Source organism: Anabas testudineus, chromosome 2 (genome assembly GCF_900324465.2).
Source record: "Anabas testudineus chromosome 2, fAnaTes1.2, whole genome shotgun sequence".
In the NCBI taxonomy this organism is placed as follows: domain Eukaryota; kingdom Metazoa; phylum Chordata; class Actinopteri; order Anabantiformes; family Anabantidae; genus Anabas; species Anabas testudineus.
The window spans coordinates 2,237,349-2,254,491 of record NC_046611.1 but is presented as its reverse complement, the minus strand read 5'-3'; the positions used below and the strand labels follow the sequence as shown (position 1 = coordinate 2,254,491).

Sequence of the window (17,143 nt, the reverse complement as noted above, 5' to 3'; positions counted from 1 at the left end):
GTAATTAATCTAGTAATTTTGTCTGATCAGACTTGCACAATAATAAAACCTTTCTCTTTGACACACATAGACTCAGATGGTTTTCTGACACTCATCTTACAGCTGTTGGGCCACAACTTTGCACTTTCTGTTGAGACGGTTTCCAAAATCCATTATTTGATGTCAAAAATGCATAACCATCAGGCTTAAAACAAGACACTTTCTCTTACCTGTTGAATAATTCACATATTGTAGCCTGGAGGGTAAATTTCTGATACCAAGCAAAACTCTGATATCCTTTAAATGTAACAGTCAGGCGCTAGGGCTCTAGTTTGCTATTAACATTTGCACTATGGGAGAGGTTGAGTTTTTGACATTAGATTTTCCTTGTGGACATGTTAATTCTTTAATTTCACGATTTCATTGCACGGCAGTCAGATGCAGATTAGCACTGGACCAAACATTTAGGCTTTAAAAACAAAAAGCTGCAACCTACAGTGTGTGACCACACCCTGTATTGTCCAACACACACACAAAGACAAATTACACACGCGAACACAGTGTACGGTGGCATACTGTACATGCACTGTGTATAAATATTTACTGTAGATTCGTGGGTTTGCTCTCATTTTTGGTCAACGGTTCTTTCTCCAGACACAGAGAGCGTTTGTGTGTGGGACAGAAAGCAGTAACATTTGTTGTCTTTGTCACTGTGTTCCCTGAAAGACACCAAACACTGTTGGGACACAAAGGAAAACTTTTTTGTCTCTGTTCCTGTTTCAGTTTTTACCATGAAAGAAGAATTTCTGAAAAACAGTTTGATCAACTCAGCTGTTCATGTCTGTCCTGTTCCTGTTTTCTGCAGAACAACAAAGGTTGTTGTTTCCATCTGACTCAGCAGACACAGTAATTAAGTATTTAGACATACATTTATCATTTTTTATGTCCTCTTTATCTCTACACACACACACACACACACACACAATCTAAACAACTACTGGTCTTTAAGTGTACAATATGAAAGAATCAGGGTTGAAGTATGAACATTAAACATGCAAGAATACCTTAAATTCCTTTAGTTGATTTCCACCAACACACACATCCTTCATCCAACCCCCCCACCACACACTTCAATAATAGATGTGTTCACCGGCTATGTATAATTCATAGGTTGGTGTCTGAAATGGAACAGACTAGCTCAAGGCAGCTGCTGCCCCCCATTCTTCACTGCTGTGGTGACCCATTTACTCTACTGGGACCATTCCATTCATCAATAAATTTGTTTTATTGGGTTCTGTTAAAATTAATAAAAGACAACTGGCCACTCATCTGCCTCTCTAGTCCAGTCCCAAGAGGAGTCATGTTTCTGCTGAAAGTCCAGGAAAACACGCCTTTGCTTCTCTTGTCCTGCTGTGCTGAACAGCCTTAGCTCCATCAGACAGCTAAAACTGACCTAAAACAACCTGCTGTCATTGGGCTGTGCAGATTCTCTATACACAAAAAGCTGCATGTTATGTGTTGTAAGAAGACTGCTACTTGTTGACTTCACATGCAAGGCGTACTACAGAATGACAATGACCCAGTCACTCACAACATACTACATCTGCATGTCGGTGCAAGATTCTCATCCAGTCGTCCAGGTGAAATTATCTGGAAGTTGAGTCATGGCAGCGTAGCTTCCTTCTTGTTAAGTTGACACGTTTCACTACTCATCTAAGTGGCTTCTTCAGTCTGAAGATAGTTGGTTAGAGACCACAAATTTATGCTGCAGGTTTTGGTTTCACTCCACCCCTGGCTGTTGTGTGACACCTCTGCCAACACCTGTTCTCCCCTAAAGTCAGTTTGTGTCCAACCTGGTGCAGGTGTGAATTGGGCCTCATCTTTATAGGGACTAATGAAAGGGCAGCATGATAACTAGAAGGCAGGTTGTGTCTAAGGCCGCCAAGTGTGTGTGCTTGTGCGTGTGAATGGGTGAATGAGATGCAGTGTAAAGCGCTTTGAGTACCAGCTAGGTAGAAAAGCGCTATATAAGTGCAGACCATTTACCATTTACCATTTACCTCCAGGGGCGGCTACTTCTTGGATGAGTATTGAAACGTTTGGACCTAACAAGAAGGAAGTCCAGTTGCCTTGACTCAACTTTAAGATAACTGCATCTGCATGTTTACTAAATGTAAACACATTTTTAAGATGTGCTCATTAACATTTAACTTGCTCTGTGTGCCATCTTGCCTTTAGTAACTAGCTAAATGCTGTTGCAAAAATTACGAATAAATTGTTGTTAGTCCATTTCTCACTGACCTGCAGCAGCAGCTCTCCCTCAGGTATACGACCATCCGTAGATCCTGTGGTCTTGCTGGCATTGTTGTCACTACTATTGCTCATGCCATCAGACAGCTGGTTTTTCAGTGCCACTACAGAAAATAAACAAAAACAGTACAAGTTAGTGATAACAAAGAGTACTGTTTCATTTTGGACTGTTGTTCAAACACAAAGGTCAATTTGCAGACGTCTCTAAAAAAAACCTTCATCTGTTTAGTTTTATAGATAAATTGACAAATTAATCTAAGTAAAACGGCTGATACGAGCATATGTAAACATACAACATATTATTAAAACATTCTGAAAGAATTCCTACATATAAGCACCGAGAAGTTTATTTTTTCCACTCTAGTCACATTGTTAATACAGCAAATATGAAGAATCCTGATAGAAAATGTTTGTTTGTGTTACATGATGACTGCTGGCTGAACTCCTGTCCTGGCTCAGTTATTCAGATTCCTAATTTGTTAGCTTTGTTCAGTCTGATCTTCTGCCCCTGCCAGTTCCTCATTTTGCCACCAGTTGCTCTCGCTCCCCTTCCCTTTTCCACTCCACACGCACACACCTGTTTGGGGTCTGCTAATGAACTTGGCCTCTGCCACACCTCCCTACACCTGTGTTCACTTCACAGTATACTGTACATACCAGCCTCTGTTGCTAATCATTTGCCAAATTGTTGTTCATACAGCATTATTGCTTAACCAGCTTGATTTACCTGCATTTCTAGCAGACTGATCTGTACTATTATTTATACTGGTGTAAATCATAAAAAGGGCCTCCACAATCTGACATAAGCTAATTATCCTTACATGCAAGATTTTGAGCCAAATTCAATAACAAACAGAAACCTTAACTAAAAAATGTTGTTGCGGAAACTTACAAAACCATTAAAGAGAGAGAGCAGAAAAAACATGTTGACTATCAATAATTAAGAGTTAGAAGGGTTAGCGGGGTTTTCTGTGCCTTGGCGTCATAACTGGAAGCCACTGGCAAGAAAAAACACCCCGAGGAGACTTGGAGAAGGAGGGTAAAGATACGTCTGTGTGAACAGCGAAGGGCAACAAAGAACACCACCAACTGATAAAAACATCATAACAGATGTAGAAACATACAGTATGTATTTGTATTATTACAGAAATCTGATGTAATAACAAAGTATAACTACATAAAAGGAATATATAAAAGATATAACAAGTTACAAACATTCAGCACTAAGCTGGAAATGTACACACATATTTAATGTCACAATTAGCATTTTTCCTAGTTTTTTATCTGCTAACCTTCTGTTACTCAGTCAGAATGCTTAAAAGACATAAAGGCCTGAATGTCCTCTAATTGTCTACTTCTAAATTCAGACAAGACAGAGGTTATTTTGTTTGGTCCTCAGGATATTGATGTCTAATCACATTCTTACCCTAGATGACATAATATTGGCCTCAATCTCACAGTTATCTTTGACAGGATATCTTCTTTACAACATACATTAAATAAATCTCTAGATCTGCCTTAAATAAAAAACATCTGAAACATCTGAAAACATGATTAACATTAACATTAACATTAACATTAACATGATTGGTCGAGGCAGATGGCCGCCCACTATGAGCCTGGTTCTGCTGGAGGTTTCTTCCTCTAAAGGAGGTTTTTCCTCTCCACTGTTGCCCAAAGCTTGCTCCAATGGGATTGTTGGGTTTCTCTATAATTTTTTGTTTAAATATTTTCTGTAAGGTCTTAAACCTTAAACACTGTAAAGTGCCTTGAGATAACTTCTGTTGTAAATTGACGCTATACAAATAAAACTGAATTGAATTGAATTAACTGAACAAACAGTTCAACAACTAAACACAAGACATATCAGGTCAACCTGCAGAATAAAACAACCCACTACCATCAGAGTCTGTTCTGCAGTCAGTCTGGGAGGAAGATGACACAATGACCCATCTAATCCAGCATCTCATCCCCCACAGGGTCACAGGGTTTGTGACCAAAATTAATTTTTCAAAGGTTTAAGCGAGTGCAGTGGCGGGTTGATGGGAGGAGAGCATCTCCCCAGTGACAACATCAGCAACCAACAGAGTAACATTGTCTGTGGACGTTGACTTGTGTTATATATTCATGAAGGACCCAGAAACCTTTATTCTACCTTAATTATCAATATTGTTAGTGCACAACATTCTTAAATGTATTGTAGAGCTGCAACAATTGGTTAATTGATAGGCAAATAAAATGGAAAATGAATAGGTAATAAGGATGTTTATACATAGTGAATGGCCATATCAATATATCAAGATTTTATTTCAAAAGATCAGTACTGACAGTTTGACAGTGAAGTAAATGAAATAAGAAAAGTTTAACAGACGCCCTGAACACATGGAACAATGTCTAATTACACTAAATATATTTGACCCTTTTCTTTTCATATATTTGCTGCTTTAAGGCGAGGAAATGTCACATCATAGTGTGATGCACAAAGAAGAAATCAGAGAACTTAAAGGAAAGAAAGCATATAATACAGTAAGAGACTACATTACATACTGTTCATATGTTTATAGGTCACATATTCAAAGATAATCTCAGCAGCATAAAAAAAAGCTCTATTAAACAGATTCCTTACATTATTACTTAGAAATGTATTGTTCAATCTTAAATTAAAATGATTCATTACCAAAGAGCCTCAAACAACATATTCCAAAAAACATCATTGAACTAAGTAAAGATACAGCTTCAAACAAGTGCAGACAAATAATAACGTGGTTATTACTGTTGTGTGAGGAATGTTAGTGTGTACCTTCTCAGTTGCGTGTGATTTACAACACAACCACATTTTGAGGTCAGTGACCTGCGGAAACTGTCAGTTTCTCCTGACAACAGATGAGTCCTTCAGTCTAAATATAAAAAAATAAACTAAAGCTAAACCACAGGATTAAAATACACCAGTGACTAAGGCGTCTGTATTTAGTTATTCATGTGATGAGTTCACACATAAGTAAGTCATGGATGTAGCATTTAACATATTTTTTCCAAAGATGATAAATCATAGTTGGTACATCTGCACCAAAACACACTGATGGGATTTTAATGAAATCCAGTGTAGCACTGAGATGTCTCATCACTTACTTTAAGTAATGCTTCCTTTTTGGAGTTCTTTCCAGGAATACTGAGCATCAAGGAATATTGTTAAAATTAGGAGCATCCTGTCTCAAAGTGATGCTTAAAGACTAGTCCATGCATTAGTTACTTCCAGACTAGATTATTGTAATTCACTATTAAGAATAGAGGTCTGACTAGAATTAGCAGGAGAGATTATATTTCTCCCTGTAAAATCCAGAATAGAGTTTAAATTCAATTCAATTTAGTTTTTTGTTGCCTGCTGTACTTTTCTCTCTCCTCTTCCCACTCACTCCAACCAGTCGCGGAAGATGGCCGCCCACCATGAGCCTGGTTCTGCTGGACGTTGTTGTTTTGTATACAGTGTATAGACAGAGAAGAGAACATTTAAAATGTCTGCTCACTCTCTTTGTTACAAGACGAAAATAGCCTTCACATGTTTTACATCTTAACGCTTTATGCATGTTCGAACACAACATATTTATAACATATAATAAAGGTCTGATCATCAGGAGTTATTTTTGTTCTGTTAATCAAATTACCGACCTCAGACTTTCTTTCATAATTAAATTATTTTGGTCGAACACACTTTACTTAGGTGAGGGCAGAGGAATTTATGAGCCTGTGTCTGTGTGTAACCTTACCTAAAGCTAACCTAATTCTTTCATGAGCTTTCAGAGCTCAACATGGGGTCTGACTGAAATTTTGTCACACTCAGCTCCCTGCACAGAAAGAATTCTGGATTAGCTCTTCTGTACTAGTTACCACTGTAAGAGAATAAAAACAGAGGTTTCCCTGAGATCACAGGAGTCAAAAGTTGAAAAGTGGGGACCTGTCTACACCCTGCCCTCTTCAAAAGGTCTGTAAAGCAGCCGTGAGTGGATTATGCCGCCGTGTTTTTATTCTCTAAGGCTTTCATCTCCTCCTCCCACCTCCTCCCTTCTCACTGTTAACACTGCCGTCTCCTCAGACCTACATTACTGTGTGGCTGAGACCTAGAGACAAGAGTTGTCTCATGGCCACAGGCAAAAGGAGCTGACCTACAATACGTTATTGTTGTATTAATACGTTACGTTAAGAGGGGGTCTTTCAAGGTTCATGCACTTAGACTGAGATGGGTATGCTGGCCTGTTTCTGCAGGGTTAGTGTGTGAGCCAGAGGTCTGATGGGTTGTTAATCAAAGTCACCACTTACTTACTATTTATCTACTTTGAAAACACATCAGGTTTCAATGGGGAAAAAATCGTGCGGGACATTTATACTGATATGATCTGGGTGACGTGTTAGGAATGAAAGAATGCCACATTGTTTGATGGAAATTAAAATAATCAACATGCAGAGGGCTGAATTTAAAGACACTATTAACAATCAAAGTGGAAAAATGATGCAGCAGGTTAGTGCATTATACTGAAATTTAATTCCAGCAACTTAAAATGGTACTCAGTACTTTGTATGCCCCCAGGTACTCGTATGCATGCCTGACAACTTTGGGGCATGCTCCTAATGAGATGATGGCTGATGCCCAGGGGTATCTCCTCCCAAATCTGGTCAAGGGCATCACTTAGCTCCCAGACAGTCTGAGGTGCAACCTGGCAGCATTGGATAGACCAAAACATAATATCCCAGAGGTGTTCTATTGGATCAAACTCAGGCAAGCGTGGGGGTCATTCAATGGTATCAATTCTTTCATCCTCCAGGAACTGCCAGCACACTCTCACCACATGAGGCCGGGCATTGTTGTCACCAGGAGCAACCCAAGACCCACTGCACCAGTGTAGGGTCTGACAGTGGGCTCAAGGAGTGCTGATATCTAGCCTGTAGAGGTCTGTGCGTCCCTACAGTGATATGTCTGCCCAGGCCATCACTGACCCACCACCAAACCGGTCATGCTAAATGATGTAACAGGCAGCAATAACGTTCTCCACGGCTTCTCCAGAACTTTCATATATGTCACATGGGGCACAGAGGCAGACCTGCCAATTCTAGTGTTCTATGGCAATGCCAATCAAGTTCCACGGTGCTGGGCAATGAGCACAAGGCCCACAAAAACTAAGAATTCACTAGTTCACTAAAACTAGTTAAAAACAAGATAGGGAGAGAAAAATGTTAGTCTCGTTGTTTCCGCTCTAGTTCACCTGTTGTCAATTTCATTAACACCAAAGCAACTGAAACTGATTAACAACCACCTCTGCTACTTAACTGACCAGATTAATATCCCAGAAGTTTAACTGACTAGATGCTAAACTCTGATTTAAAAGTGTTCCTTTCATTTTTTGAGCAGTGTATTTAAAGGATGACAGTGATTGGATGTCAGCTGAATAGTTCATTACCATTTCTGCTATATTAAGACAAGAACAGATAAAATTGGCATGATAATTAGTTGATTGGGCACATCAGCTGAGCTAAGGACTGCAGAGCAGACGTGACTGTCTACACTGATCTCCAAACTGTACACTCAGACCTAAGTTCATGTTCAGCCAAAGCCAAGTAGATGCACATTAAGTCATGAGGTCACAGTTAACAAACATTGTTCAAAGTATTTTTAATCCAAGAATAAAATGAATTAAAGATAATACCAAGCTTCAGCCACTAGGCCTGTGAGAGGGAATCTTACAGTTTATCTATATTTATTATTTAGTTCAACACACACTTCTCTGTCATCGACCAGCGTTCCACAGGTCCACCTCCACGCTCTTCAATCTCCTGCTACATCCTCGTCTTCATCAAAGTCCTCCATCACCAGCACTCAGTCCTCCACTCAGCTCATCATTATCTGGGTCTGTCTCCATCACAGCCTCATCTCTCCTTCACCATGTCTTAGGTCCTCATTGCCTAGTCAAGTCTACCAAGTCTACTCTGGGCATCCAGTCTCCTCTGGAAGATATCTATACTCCTCATGACCTGAATTCCTCTACATACATTGAGATAGCCACCTCATTCTCATTTTTTTGCATACAACAGAATGCAACACTTGAAGCTTTCGTCCCCTGTTTAAAGGAGTAAATATCTGATCCATTACCAGCTTCAGAGGCATATCATTTTTGATTGCTGAAAATCATTTTTGACACTACTGATTGTAGACATTGTGGGTCGTTAAGAAAAACTTCAAACATAAATTCAAAGTTCATTTGGTGCTGATACTTGTACTTGTAGTACTTTAAGTTATTAATTGAATAAAATTTCATATTTCTACTTTATAATGATGGTTTAAGCCTCTGGCATTAAACAGGGATTCATGATCCAGATGTTCAGTGAGGTTTAAAGATTTTTCTAGTGGAGCACATTTCTAAAGGCTGTTTGTTGTTTTTGGACAGACTTACAATCTGCTTTTAATAGCAAGTCTGTGAACACATTAAAGTCTGCCACACACACTCACAGACACGCACACACACACACACACACACACACACACACACACACACACACACACACACACACACACACACACACACACACACACACACACACACACACAACGCTACATCCCAAAATCCATCTGCTATGCCTGTAAGCCTGCTAACTCCTCGACAAAGCCAATCCTCTGTCCTTTACCACACGGCCTGGTTCACAGGCAGCCCAGACAGAGAGACGAAAGTATATAGACTTAGCTCAAAACTGTACAGAACAGTTTATTTGGCTTTGGTGAGTATTTTCAGCTAAATGAACATCTTAAATATTCCAAACAGGACAATTATATTTCTACCTGCAAAACATGGATTAGACTCTTGTTTAACTACAGCTTAAATGATTTGAACTGGGGTTTCAACCTACCAGACCGTAACAAAAAAATCCTTCATGTCCAGCTTGGACACCAGAAACTCACTCTGACCTGATTTTTCTCTATATAAAACGTTCTACACCTTTCTGCTGCTGCAGGTCCTGTGTGAGGTGTGAAAAGCAATTTTAGAGCTCCAGCAGGCGGGGAAGGAAATTGGCAAGCAGCTGTTTGAAGACTTAAGAATGACATATTCCTCTCTCTGCCTCTTTGTCAAAACTCATCATTGTCATCACTCTCAAATCACTGCTGATAGTCGACAGGTTGGCTTTAGTTTTATTGGGTGAGGAAACCCAGAGGAAACTGAGGAAACAGCCCCAGTAGAGTCTTACCTGTCTGAGAGCAGTGTTTCCTACCTGAGAAGAAGCTCTTGGTGCGGAGGTAACTGACACTGAGCCTCAGGATGGAGAGTTTATCCAGACTGGATATGACGTCTTCGGGGAAGGGTAGCAGGCTGGCGAGGCGGTCCAGCTCTGAGTTCAGACGGTCCCGGTGACGTTTGGACGGGTTAGACTTGGCGGCTTCAGCAAGGACTGGTTTGACTCTGGATATGAAAGGAACACTTACATTTAACCCACTCTTGATTATCAAGTGAACATACATCACCCGAGGACAGATGGAATATCTTTTGGCACAGCTCCAGACACCTCACATGGTGGTCAGTCTTCTAAAACATATTCTCATTTGGTGTTTTGATGATGTCTGAAAGCTTGGTCTAAACTCTCCCATAGGTGTTCAACTGGCTTGATCTGAGTGACTGTGAAGTCCCAGCATATGACTCCCATCATTTTCATACTCATCAAACTATTCAGTGACCCCTCATGCCTTACAGATGCTGGCACTTCCCCTCTGTGGAAAAGACCACGTCCAAGGATAGAGACGTTTCAACATAAGATAAAGCCGATCCCTCAGAACTACCTGATTGTCCGCTCGGTTTAACTGGGCCCTGGAGCCCATCACTGTAGTGGTCAGAGCTTTTAAATTGTGACTAATCCTGATGTTAAATAATTAGAAACCATTTTAACTGAGATAATTCAGTAACCATTTTGTTTATGGATCCATTCACAGACCCCAGCCCACTTTATTCAAACTGCTTTTTCTTCTCCAAACACTTCATTAACAATAATAAATGAAAAGTTGATGATCATCAGTTTATTGACCAATTGTTGCAGCTCCGAACCTGAAATCTTTGCAAATATGAACATCAGCTTTTATTTAGTCCTTAGTTCATTTCCATATATTAAGTATCTTACAATTTTCACATATTATGACCTGGGAGATACATTTTTCAACTAGAATTTGGGTATTTACTTGTACCGTCCTTCAGAAAATCATTATATATATATATATATATATATATATATATGTACATATTTAAGCACCAAATATGTCTCTATATAAATGTCATGTCAGGCTCAGTAGTTATAAAATAACACTGTTTGCAGGCGGTCTGCTCAAACATTTGAGTTCCATTAATTATGCCTCCAGTAACTCTGGGTGTGTCACTAGATTAAACACGGTGTGATATATGGCTAAATATTCAATAAATGCTTTAGTGGCTGTTTGTCATTACATGATCTGATCTGTTTATACACTAGACTGTACTTTTATCTACAGGAGAGGTTGAAGCTGATCATCAGTAACATGTCATGTTCTTATAACTACATTATAGTTTATTATAAACCTTTCTGATTGTCAGTATGAAGGTGTGATGTGACCAACATGTGTGACAGCAGCGTGGTTGATGATAAAACAGAAACCATCGCCTCATATAATGATAACTGATGATGATGATGATAATTGATGGATATCTCCTTATATAATGATAACTGATGATGATGATGATAATTGATGGATATCTCCTTATATAATGATAATTGATGATGATGATGATGATGATGATAAATGCTCATTCTTTCCTAACTCACCCTTTCTGAGCCGGTTTTCTTCTTTTCCGTGCAGCATACATGTTGAATTATTCCCAGTGAACCTGGAGGAAATCCATCAGCTCCCCAGTAGGATCCAGCAGAGTCCAGTAGGATCCAGCAGAGTCCAGTAGGATCCAGCAGGGTCCAGTAGGATCCAGCAGAGTCCAGTAGGATCCAGCAGAGTCCAGTAGGATCCAGCAGAGTCCAGTAGGATCCAGCAGAGTCCAGTAGGATCCAGCAGAGTCCAGTAGGATCCAGCAGAGTCAGTAGGATCCAGCAGAGTCCAGTAGGATCCAGCAGAGTCCAGTAGGATCCAGCAGAGTCAGTAGGATCCAGCAGGGTCAGTAGGATCCAGCAGAGTCCAGTAGGATCCAGCAGAGTCAGTAGGATCCAGCAGAGTCAGTAGGATCCAGCAGGGTCCAGTAGGATCCAGCAGGGTCAGTAGGATCCAGCAGAGTCCAGTAGGATCCAGCAGAGTCCAGTAGGATCCAGCAGAGTCAGTAGGATCCAGCAGAGTCAGTAGGATCCAGCAGGGTCCAGTAGGATCCAGCAGAGTCAGTAGGATCCAGCAGGGTCCAGTAGGATCCAGCAGGGTCCAGTAGGATCCAGCAGAGTCAGTAGGATCCAGCAGAGTCAGTAGGATCCAGCAGGGTCCAGTAGGATCCAGCAGAGTCAGTAGGATCCAGCAGGGTCCAGTAGGATCCAGCAGAGTCCAGTAGGATCCAGCAGAGTCCAGTAGGATCCAGCAGAGTCCAGTAGAACCATGTGACTTCTGTGAACGACCGGACCGGCTTTAAGCTAACGGCCGTTCACGTCACGGTCACCGTGAACTAACGTAACGGCTGAATTAAACCCGGTACAAGGTAAGAACCCGGTTCCAGGTCGATACCGTCATTAATTAGAGTTGTGGAGCAGCCTGAGGACTCGATCCTCCGGGTCCACTAACTTAGTACCGCGGGTCCTCGCCCCGGACCCGGTTCTCCGTGCTCGTCTCTCCGCCGGCCGCTCCTTAATGAGCAGCCCCGTTAACCCGTGTCGTGTCGGAGCAGCTGGTTCCGTGTAACTTCACTTTAGACGGAGTCAAACGTCCAAACGTCCATTTCTGCTCTTCTGCCTCTTCCCGCTCCGTCCCGACCAGGGCGCGCGCTGCTCCCGTAGCGGTACTGAGCTGCCGTCGGGAGCGCGCAGCGGGTCAAAGGTGACGTCGCTAATTAGCGTTAATTTAACCTTTAAAATGTTCACTTCCGTTTTACTGTGCTCCAACCTGACACACCAGAAACCTTAGAACGAATTTGACATGTTTTTAGGAGCATTTAGAAAGATTTCTGTTGCTGTCACCTGGCGGAGTTTTTCACGCCAGATGACGTCATCTGGAGGAGTTTTTCACGCCAGATGACGTCATCTGGAGGCGTTGGAGTAAATGGAGATTTCAGACACTTACTGTTCCTCCGAGCGTTGCATTGTGGGATTGTTGTACACCACAGTTTTTGTTTTTTGTTTTTTGACCATGATAAAATCTTTGATGGACACATTTACATTTAAAGTACAAACATTCAGACACAGCCTGTACTTTGAAGAAGAGTAGTAGTTCAGTACATTTCAGAACATTGTACTTTTTACCTGATTTGTTTTTTTGATTTAATGGGGATATATAATTATATTATAATTATATTATAATTATAATATAATTATGCGGGGATACTTGTTCATAATTAGATGTGTCACAGTAAAGACAACACAACACAGAATCTGCTGTTATGAGCAGATGCATTTCAGTGTCTAACGTACAAAGATTAACGACAGACTTACACTGTCATCTAGTGGACACTGGGCTCCAACACAGTGATCAAAACTCTATTATTTTATCAGATGTTATTTAAAACATGTCAATTCAAAAAGGAAATTCCCAAGATTTTAGAATTAGTAGATTCCCAGATCAGTTACTTTTCTATTATTGCCAAAAAATAAAAAATGTATAAAATGGAATTGATGATCCAACAGTCAGCTACATCATGTGATCAGATCACCTTTAATAATGTGAGCATGAAAAAATTGACTCAAGCACTCATACGTTGTTAGATGCAAAACAGCAAAAGAACATTAACAAGAAATAATAAGACGAGTTACAAAAACCATGACAAAAAGATTACATATGTATGCTGTGATGAAAATGTACAAAAATGATAAGTGTGACAGTTTAAGGCAATACGATATTAAAATATATAGTATATAACAGTACATAGAGAAAAAGACAGATTTATATACAGGTACACAAAGATACTGCATTATGGAGCCTTTGCCTCCTGTGGGTTCAAAAATAAAAGTATAATAAGTGCAAAGGCTTTTTATTCTAAGAGAAGCAACCAGATATCTTTATATTTCTAAATGCAGAATACTTTATGAGAAAAGGCTCCGACTGAAAGCACTCCAGATTTAAAACTGGAGAAACTTAATTAAGGTGCACTGCAAAACAAAAGAAGAAAAACACAGTCTGAACATAAGGCTTCATTTTGTACTGAGTTTTAACTATTTAACCTCTTCTGAATACCATCCATCTGTGATGACTGTTGGTGTAATTTATCATTTTAGTAACTAATTAAAACTAATTATATCACTGCTGATGTGAGCAATCATCAACGTCATTTATCTTACGACTGCTTTGGCTCATTTTTCACTCCGTATGTAATAAAACAAACTGATAGAGTGAAATAAAAACATACTAGATTCAATACATTAACTTTACTTTGTTAACTCTTGTAATGTACTGAATTTCTGTTACTACTTCTGCATAGAGTGCAGTGTTTTACTTTTTATACATTAATGTGAGAAAAATACTCCACTCCCTTTTAAATGATTCACTCAGTGACTCTTTGGATGTGTAATGCGTTAGCTAAGGTTTGAATGATGCATGTGGGGCGACGGTTTGAGTCCAAAATGACTGAGTGAAACAACTGAGCCAAAGCAATGATAAGATACAGTAACTCAATGTGCTTCTTAGTGGTTTACTACTTCACCCTAACTACCTATAGGGAAAGACTAGAGACTTGCTGCTAATGCTACATTTATGTCACATGGTACAGTACGTCCTAATTTCCATGTTGTAAATAGCTTTATGTCAACATCCAAGTTGTAGCTGTGGCTAAATTAAATCCATTTTGGGAATGTTTTGGATTCTTCATCTTAAGATTTACTGAAACAATCCATCAAACATTCAAAAAGCTGCTTAATTCTGCTAAATGACCAACTTACTGGCCTTTTTCAGCTAATTCAAATTTTTATAAGTTTATAAGCATTTACGAGTTGGTAAATATGAGGGCTACAAAAGATGCACTTAAATACTATTTTAAACAACTATGTTAATTTGTGTTGGTGGATTATTGAATATCAAATAGATTATTAAGTTATCAGAAAAATGATTATTTCCAAGTTTGTGTGTGACTGGGTGTTGACATGAACAATATTTACGAGTTAGAAAATGGTAATTACAGTAAATCCCACATGACATGAACGCAGCATTATTTTATTTGTGGACCTCAAAACTACAACTGTAACTATTCACGGCTGTTTCCTGTGGCTTTATTTGTATAAATCACTCCCTGTATTTCTATTTCTGGTAGGAAATCCTCTCCACAAACCATCAAAAATCACTAAAACATTCACAGAAAATTTGACTTTCCATCAATATATGTGTAATCTGTCACGTCCCTTTGGTATCCTCTACAATCACAGATGGCTTTACTGATGATTTTTAGGTATTTACAGTAAGTCAAGTATTCAAATGTCTTGTCACAACTTTAAAAAAGTGTTTATAAAATGTAAATAAGTACTTAAAACTCTGACACAAAAGCTGCTTAGAAAAAAAAGCTGCTTTTACAGCTCAGTATTGAAGCGACTGTGTGTGACACACATTTCACTGCAGCTTTCTCACGCCGTTTCTTTTCAACATAAGAGCTGACTCACAATTTTAAGATCAACAGAAAACAAGAGTTCATTTAGAAGGCACCCCCTTTACTTGACTTGTGAACGTTTCATTATTTTCCTTGTTTAAAAAAATACAGTAGCTGCCTTTAACTCTTTTTACTTCTGTGTTTCGCTGCCGGACACGGCTGCATTTAGTAGTTACTCCCACTCTGAGCAAGAGCGTTGATAGATGATGAAGAGAGACACAGGAAAGAGGAAGAGGACGGATGTTTACTGTGGGAAATATAAAATAAAGAGTCTCGCGATCAGTAACTTATGTAGGGACTGATCAACAGGCTGGTGTTTAATTTGAAGGAGGAGACTGAAGGGAACAATCTTTAGGCAGTCTGTTTCATTTATAACAGTCAGTCTGGGTCTATTTATATAAAATGTTATTATCAAAAGCATAAAATTATTATTCAATAATTACTTAAATGATTTATTATCCAATATCTATAAAATCTAGAGGATCCGGTCTGCTAAGAGCATTTTCTTTATAAACATAAAGTACTAATATCGTTTGTGCACATCTTGCTACGAAACACATGAATCTCACTTTGTAATAAAAATAAAGCTCTTAGTGTCGTGTCAGGTGGAGGATTTTATAAATGATGTTGTCTTCACAATGCTTTGGCAACACTTTGAAGTAATAGTGCAAAAAATCTTTAGTAGATGTCTTGGTGAAGTTAAGGCGAGGGCGGGTTTGACTTTGGTTCTGGTCGTATATGAGATCTTTGCTCTGATTTACAGTATGCTAATATTCCAAATGGAAATGGTTTAAACATTTTACAGACTGTCACTTTAAAGTTTCAAACAGTTCTACTGTTTAAGGCACCGTCTGGATATATTTTTTTGCTCCTGCAACAGGAGAAGAGCAACATGAAAATATTAAAGAACAAAGAAGAAGAGAGAAAACTGTCTCAGTGACAAAGCTCTGAATGCTTTTAAAAGACAACAAGCAGCTGTTTTCACTGAAGGATCTCGTGTTTAAATCTTACACACTGTCGTTTAGTAGGATGATGCTAGGACTTTGTTGGGTTTTTTTGGGGGGGGGGTTTTTTATACCCTGTCTACAAAGCAAAGAGTTGAAATGAAATCAATCAAGCTGCATTTTGGACATAACAGCAACAAACAAACAAAAAGAAAAATGAAAATAAAAGAAAAGAAAAACAAAGGGTTTTCATATTTTATCCTTCTGAGCGCTCAAAGTAGAAAAAAGATCTTTAGAGAAGAGGATCAGTTGTGCGTCAGAGACAGCAGAGGGTTAACACAAAGGTGTCTCTTTCTTCTCACTTTCAGGTCAGTCAGTCTAGTAGCGGCTCCAGGAGCTCTCTCATCCAGTGCACTGGACAACAGAGAGCAGCACACATCCACTTCTTTAAACACTCCTATGGGAAGCATCCAGGGCTGATTTAAACTCCCGTACGACTAAACATTTCCATCAACAAATGCCAACCACAGTCAGGTACTTAAGCAATGCAATAAATGCAATTACTGGCTAAAATGTTCTTGGTTGGTGCGTTGGTCAAATTGCTGGAAACAAGTAGGACGATACATCGTTGCTGTTTGGTGATTATGGCGTTCCATATTTCTTTGCACCAATGGTAGAAAAATCCACAGACTTTCTGAAACTGCATGGCTCATAATAGACTTTACGAAAATTTTACATGATTGCACAAAACAACTGACTGATTTAGGTAGTCCTTTATGTATTTTTGGTACAATCCAACAAGCTCCAAGCAGGGAATTCCCAAAAAACCAATCCTGACCCGAAGAGGAGAGTTGCCTTGTTTTGGTTCCTTGTCTTTTTTGGGGCACATTTCTGTTCTTCAGTCTGCGACACTTTCATCTTTAGAGTCAGGAGACTTTTGCTTCCTTTAAATGCTCTTTCAGTCCGAGTTGGGATCCGGGTCCTATTTGTTCTCTGAGTGGTATGGGTTCCCATTGGGCAGCGAGGGGAAGGAAAAACCTCTGTTCCCAGCGACTGTATGGCTGCTGATCTGTAAGACAACACATTGGAAAGTCTAACTTTACAAAAATGCATTTTTTAATTAATTTACAGTTTAATCCT

General features: G+C 39.4%; 2 protein-coding genes across 3 annotated transcripts in view; both read right to left on the bottom strand.

The window, feature by feature from the left end:
- LOC113163027 (aryl hydrocarbon receptor-like) overlaps positions 1 to 12,223 on the bottom strand; it is a 30,032-nt gene extending 17,809 nt beyond the window's left edge. For both annotated transcript variants that reach the window (XM_026361324.1, XM_026361325.1), the window contains exons 1-3: positions 11,113 to 12,223; positions 9,541 to 9,728; positions 2,281 to 2,393 (exon numbers count right to left, since the gene is read on the bottom strand). In XM_026361324.1, the coding sequence (XP_026217109.1) occupies positions 2,281 to 2,393; positions 9,541 to 9,728; positions 11,113 to 11,153 (342 nt within the window). In that variant the 5' untranslated portion in view covers positions 11,154 to 12,223. The remainder of the gene's footprint in view (positions 1 to 2,280; positions 2,394 to 9,540; positions 9,729 to 11,112) is intronic.
- Positions 12,224 to 13,122: 899 nt separating this feature from the next.
- The window catches only part of LOC113164575 (aryl hydrocarbon receptor-like), a 67,960-nt gene continuing 63,939 nt past the window's right edge, over positions 13,123 to 17,143 (bottom strand). Inside the window, exon 11 of the mRNA XM_026363930.1 lies at positions 13,123 to 17,072. Within this exon, the coding sequence (XP_026219715.1) occupies positions 16,986 to 17,072 (87 nt within the window). The 3' untranslated portion in view covers positions 13,123 to 16,985. The remainder of the gene's footprint in view (positions 17,073 to 17,143) is intronic.